The sequence below is a fragment of the Mus caroli genome, chromosome X, assembly GCF_900094665.2.
Source record: "Mus caroli chromosome X, CAROLI_EIJ_v1.1, whole genome shotgun sequence".
NCBI lineage: Eukaryota > Metazoa > Chordata > Mammalia > Rodentia > Muridae > Mus > Mus caroli.
This window is the reverse complement of record NC_034589.1, coordinates 112,963,188-112,969,762: the sequence shown is the minus strand read 5'-3', so window position 1 is coordinate 112,969,762 and position 6,575 is coordinate 112,963,188. Positions and strand designations below refer to the sequence as shown.

Below are 6,575 nucleotides of genomic sequence, written 5' to 3'. Positions count from 1 at the left end.
AGGAGATACAAATCCTATTGCCCTAAATCTGATCAGTAATCTTTGTAATCATATCTTGAAATGCCATAATATGACTCACAAGCATTTATAATTAATGCATATGAAGTAAAAATAAAAGTCTTTTGTAGATAAAGATGAAATAATTAATAATTAAATTACTTAGTAGATGGCCATCAAGATATTGCATATTTATAAAATGTTATCAGAAGACATATTGTAGTTTTAAAGATATCAATTAATTATCTTCACCACATTTCATTCAAAGATAGTTTAAGTTATATGAAAATATTTATAATAGAAATGGTTAGATTTGGATATCAAAGAAAGCATGAAGACAAATTTCAATATATGGATATACCTGCTTTGTTACATATAAAGCTTAAAAGTTAATATTTCAGTGGTGATGAAATATCTTGAAAATGTCTTCTATATCATCAGAATACATTCATAATACTCATTATTTTATTCAATATTAGTAAAAATAAAACAAAAATAATTTATTCGTCTTTCACAGGGTGAATGTATAATGAAAGTAGATTCAACTATAAACAAAGTTATATTTCATATTACTTATAATTGATAAAACACAAGTGAAACTGAACATATTAGGTTCAAAATTTGTGAACTCTAATTCTGACTATTGTGGAGGAATTTTATTTCAGTAATATGGCTGCTCTAATCATTTTTAAAGATTTTCTTAGTCTGTGTGATCCAGTTAGTATGAAAACATGCTACACATCTTTAGTTGTTCTGGATGGTATGCTGACACACACTTAATACACACATTTAAGGTAAAATTAATTTGTAGAAAGAAGCAGTGATGTTTGAAAGTCATGTCTACTTGAGGGGTAGACAAAGTGACAGAGAAAGATTTAACAGAATGAGTCAGAGATAGGATATAACCAATTCTCATGAAAACAGCACAGGAAAGAGAGGTGATTTGAAAGGAGGTGTGGGAGTTTTAGCTGGAAAATTTACAGAGAAAAGCTGCAGGTAAAGATAGAATGATCCAGAGAATGAGGAGGCGCCAGAAGACTGGAACCAGTGGCCTGAGTTAGTTTGAAGCCAAACAGAGCAATTCAGTGAGAAGCCAGATTGGATCAGGCAGCTTCCAGAGGAGTTTGAGCCAGGACAGCTGAGTTTAACCAGCCAGCCAGAGTTCAGAAGGAACTAGAAAGGATGAACTTATTCAGCAATAAGCCTCTGAGCAAACAATAACCTCAGTCAAATAAAAGATAATTTTATAGATTATAATTTTTTACTCAGGTGTAAGATTTAAATGATAAAAAAATTGAAAGTACTAGATGCCTTACAATAATGGATCATGTACAAATTTTCAATGAGCCAGGAGAACTTTTAAATTCAATTTTATATTTTTCTGGTTAAAATTAAAATACATTTTGACTGTTTATTTTATCTACAATTTTATAAAAGTAGCCAGAGGACAGTGACATGATGATTTATATACAAGTAATAGTGGACTTGCCATTCTTCTTAAAATGAAGATTTAAAGAAAAAAGTGTTCAGGTACCAATAATATATTTTTTTTATTGATTATTTTATTTATTTACATTTCAAATGTTGTCCCCCTTCTCAGTCTCCCCTTCAAATATCCCCGATCAAATCCCCCCTCTCTTTTGCCTCTAAGAGGGAACTCCCCCCACCAACCTACTCCCACCTCACCCATCTAGCAACCCCTTCGCTGGGGAAACAAGTCTCCACAGGACCAAGCACCTCCACCTGCTTCATATGTAGTGGGAGCTGTGGAGCCACCCATGTATACTCGTTGGTTAGTGGTTTATTCCCTGGGAACTCTGAGGGTCCTGATAATTGATATTATTGTTCTTTCTTGGGGGTTGCAATCCCCTTTAGCTCCTTCAGTCATTCTCTAGTTCTTGGGGTCTCCAGGCTCAATCCAATGGATGGCTGTGAGTATCTTCATCTTTCTTAATCAGGTGCTGGCTGATATTGCCAATATTTTAACATGAAGGGGTATTGTATTTTGTCAAATGACTTTTCAGCTTATAATGAGATAATCATTTTTTTTCTTTGAGTTTGTTTATATAGTAGATTACAGAAATGGATTTTTTTATATTAAACTATCCCTGCTTCCCTATGATGAAACTTACTTGATCATGGTGAATGTTGGTTTTGCTATGTTTTTGGATTCGGTTTGGTACAATTTTATTGAGTACTTTTGCATCGATATTCATAAGTGAAACTGTTCTGTAATTCTCTTTTAGTTTTGGTTCTTTGTGTGGTTTAGATATCAGAAAAACTGTGGCTTCATAGAATGAATTAGGTAGTGTTCCTTCTGTTTCTATTTTATAGAATAATTTGAGGAATGTTGGTATTTGCTTTTCTTTGAAGGTTTGGACAAATTCCATGCTAAAAATCAAAATGAAAATGCAGATCACGTACCTCCAACTTATAATAGATTAGGATATACATTACCATTCCAAAAGGGAGGAAAGGAAGCATTGTGGGAAAATACTAGACCAGAGAACTAAAACCATCTGAGCAAACTCCAGACTATGCATCTCCATGTCTGATGTCAAAGTACTCTTCATATCTTCAATCCCTTTTAGCTTCACTGACTGAAGCAGACTTATTTCTCTTGCACTGGTGCCACTCCCTGATAGCAGCTTTCCTTGGTAGGTATTCTACAAATCTGCTTTCTCCAACATCTTGATGTCTCCAAGACAACTCAGGCTTCACCCTCACCACTTCAAACAATGGTTTCTCTTGGCCTCCATAAAGGGATGTCTTTTGCATATGCCTAGCCTCAGTGGCTTTTCTTGGTCTTGGAAGGAGATTCTATAACCTCTTTCTTTCATCCTGACCTTGAAACCTAGAACCACATGTCTGAAGCTCCCAAGTTTTCTGCTTGCTGGGGAAGAAACATGACCCCTTCCTTCAATTATATTTTCCCACTACTTCTGATTTCTATGATTTCATTTGCTGTCTAACTTTAGATATCTTGCAAGTCACACTGTAGATCAGGCTGGCCATGAACACAAAGATCTACCTGTCTGTGCCTTCTGAGTGTTACCATTAAAGGTGTGTACAACCACACCAGGCCTTAACATTTTAAAATAACGTTTTACTTAAAAAAAAAATCTTCTTCACAGTTAGAAGCTTAGCTGCTTAGAGTCTTCATAAACTTAGCATAACTCATTACTTTAATCTGTTTATACTTCCTGGTGTCCCCTTTTTTTCTCAAACTTTACATTTTGTAATGGTCTTTGACCAGCTTGCTCATTTTCATTATATACCTGCATAACTGTAGCCACTAATAACAATGCTAGGCTGTCTGAAAATCTCCTTTATTAAAGCTGTCAATTCATAATTCTTCAATTTACCTCAAACAATTTTTTGAAAAGGACAGAAAGAAGCCACATTCTTTGCCAAGATATTAGAATAAACATCTCTGGCCCACATACCAATTTTCTTCTCTTGTGAAAGCGCTTGAGCTAGGCCCTCACAGTTCAAATAACTCATCAACACTGTCTTTCATAATCCTACTAGTATGGCCAATCAAGCCATGCTTAAAGCATTCAACTGCTTTCCTACCCAAAGTCCCCCAAATGTTCCCAATTCCTTCAAGCAGAAGCATACTCAGACCTATTACAGCAATACTCTAGTTCCTGGTACCTACTTCTGTTTTAGTGTTTTATTCCTGTGAAGAGGCATTATGCACACTGCATATCTTATAATGTAAAGCATTTAATTGAGGGTGGCTTACAGTTCAGGGGCTTAGTTCATTATCATGGTCGGAAGCTTGGCGGCAGGCAGGGAGGCATGGTGCTGGAAAGGTAGTTGATAGTTATATATCTAGATAAGCAGGCAGGAGGAAGAGAGAGCCACATGTCTTAGCTTAAACATTTGAAACCTAAAAGCTCAGCCCCAATGACACATTTCCTTCAACAAGGCCATAACTATTCCAAAAGTGCCACACATCCTAATAGTGGTATTCCCTATGAGTCTTGATTCAAACCACCATAGAACCTGCTACTGATTGGATGACCAAAATCTAGAGATGAGATAGTAAGAGACCGAAGGTAAAACTAAATACTATTATTGATTCTTTAAAAACAATGATCTTTAAAAAATATCTCCTAACTATATTTTATTTATTTATTTATTTATTTATTTATTTATTTATTTATTTATTTATTGTTTTTCAAGACAGAGTTTCTCTGTAAAGCCCTGTCTGTCCTAGAACTCACTCTAGACCAGGCTGGCCTCAAACTCAGAAATCCTGCCTCTGCCTCCCAAGTGCTGGGATTAACATCATGTACCACCACTGTCTATCTATAATTTTTTGGCTGTTGTTCTCTTATACACATAGATCAGTGCTTCATTCAGCCATTATGAAAGAAGCTTCTTCCTACAGCAGATGGGAGCAAATTCAGACTCACAAGCAGATATTACTCAAAGAAATGGAGACCTTAGAACATACAGGTCTGAATAGGATGTCTCCATTAAGTTCACACCCTTAGATATCATAGAACCCCACAGAAGAGGAAGAAGAGAGAGAAGAAAAGGCAGAAGGGATGGAGACTTCCAGGAGAACAAAGATCCAAAAAAATTAACCGAGTAAAGCTCATATGAATTCTTAGAGACTAAAGCAGAAAGCCCAAGGTCAACAACATGGTGTTCAGAAGGTTCTATGTATATATATTATACCTTTCAGTTAAGTATCTCTATAGGATTCCTGAGTGTGTGATCTAGTGGGTCTCTAATTCTTGTACCTATGCTTGGTTCTTTTTCTTCTGTTGGTTTGCCTTATTCAAATTCAATATGATGGGTTTTGTTTTATCTTATTTTATATTGTTTTGTTATGTTTTAATGTTGTCTTCAGAAACCACTGTTTTCTGAGAGACAGAAAAGAAGTGGATCAGGATTGGAAGGGAGGTGGTAGAAACTGGGAGGAATAGAAAGAGAGGTAACTGTAATCAGAACATATTGTATAAGACAAGAGTCTATTTTCAATAAAATGTGGAAAAGAAAACAAACAAACTGAAACAAAAAGTAAAAGGGCATCCCCTTTGCTCACCTTGAACACTAAAAGGGATCAGATTAGAACATTCTTCCTATTTCTCAAGCCAAACTTTTCTTGAGCATGTATAAGAAATACATGTCCTTAAGGACAAGTTTCTATACTGACAACATAGTGCTGAAGTAGTTATTTGAGTAAGTTAAAACATGGCTGACAGTAGACATCATAGAGAATTATGAGACAGCACACCATGGCTGACACTGGAAGTCTCCTTGTGTATCCCAAGGTGATAAAGTGATGACAACCCCCCCCCCCGCCCCAGAGCTCTGGCCTGGACCAGATACGTCATCAGTGGGAGCCCGTGTGAGTGGGCTGCAACCAATGAAGGGTTGCTAGGATACATAGTCCGGTACAAAGGGAGACGTTGGGCATTGGTCTTGGACTTGAGGCCCACAGCCCAGCAGCAGGTCAGCAGAGAGCAATCAGGTCAGCAGAAAGCAGCCAAGTGGAGCCAAGTCATCCTGTGACATCGCACTCTGAGGCCACCATGCCAAGGAGCACAGGGAACAGTCTTCAGGTCGCCGCCACCGTCGCTCCCGCACCTCCAGAGCTGAGCTAATCTTTGCCGTGAGCCTGGTGGAACAGCGTCTGAGGGAGGTTAGCCGTGCCCAGAGGCTCAGTGATACGGTGCCCATCTTCCTGGCAGCAATCCTGGAGTTCCTCACCCGCAGGTTGCTGGAGCTTGCGGGCAATGAGGCCCAACACAGAGGTACCCAGAGGCGCATCACTCCTGAACTGCTGGACTTGGTGGTCTACAGCAATATGGAGCTAAGTGATGTGTTCCAATTCATCACCATCTCCCAGGTGGATCCAGCTCATCGTTAGCTACCAGCTTCTGCTGCTTCTTGGCTCTGCTTGGCTGACCTGCTCATCTGCTAGTCTGTTATAAATCAGTTAGTCCTGCCCAGCCTTTCCCACAGACAGCCCTGAATGGCTGATCAGCTCCATTCTAACCCTCTCCCAATTGTGTTCTTATTAAATAAAGCTTTATTTTGAAAAAAAAATGTTTCCGTATTTGATTCTGTATAAGGCTGATGTACCTATTTATCTAATTCCTTCTCACCATGGTTAGGATATATAATGAGCATTTCTTTTTTTTCCCCACATTTTTTATTAGATATTTTCTTCATTTACATTTCAAATGCTATCCCAAATGTCCCCTATAACCTCCCCCCAGCCCCCGCTCCCCTACCCACCCACTCCCACTTCTTGGCCCTGGCGTTCCCCTGTACTGGGGCATATAAAGTTTGCTAGACCAAGAGGCCTCTCTTCCCAATGATAGCCGATTAGGACATCGTCTGCTATCTATGCAGCTAGACACACAAGCTCTGGAGGTACTGATTAGTTCGTATTCTTGTTCCACCTATAGGGTTGCAGACCCCTTCAGCTCCTTTGATACTTTCTCTAGCTCCTATATTGGGGGCCCTGTGTTCCATCATATAGCTAACTGTGAGCATCCACTTCTGTATTTGCCAGGCACTGGCAAAGCCTCACAGGAGACAGTTATATCAGG

The 6,575-nt window shown here is 38.5% G+C and overlaps 2 protein-coding genes across 5 annotated transcripts in view; one reads left to right on the top strand and one right to left on the bottom strand.

Annotated features, from left to right (window-relative positions):
* Positions 1-6,575, bottom strand: part of LOC110286667 (protocadherin-11 X-linked) — a 549,700-nt gene that overhangs the window by 521,473 nt on the left and 21,652 nt on the right. The gene's annotated exons all lie outside the window — the stretch shown is intronic.
* On the top strand, positions 5,253-5,934 carry LOC110286366 (histone H2A-Bbd type 2/3-like). Its single transcript, XM_021152747.1, has 2 exons — positions 5,253-5,288; positions 5,558-5,934. Exons 1-2 carry the CDS (start codon positions 5,253-5,255, stop codon positions 5,885-5,887), a joined length of 366 nt encoding a protein of 121 aa, XP_021008406.1. The 3' UTR covers positions 5,888-5,934.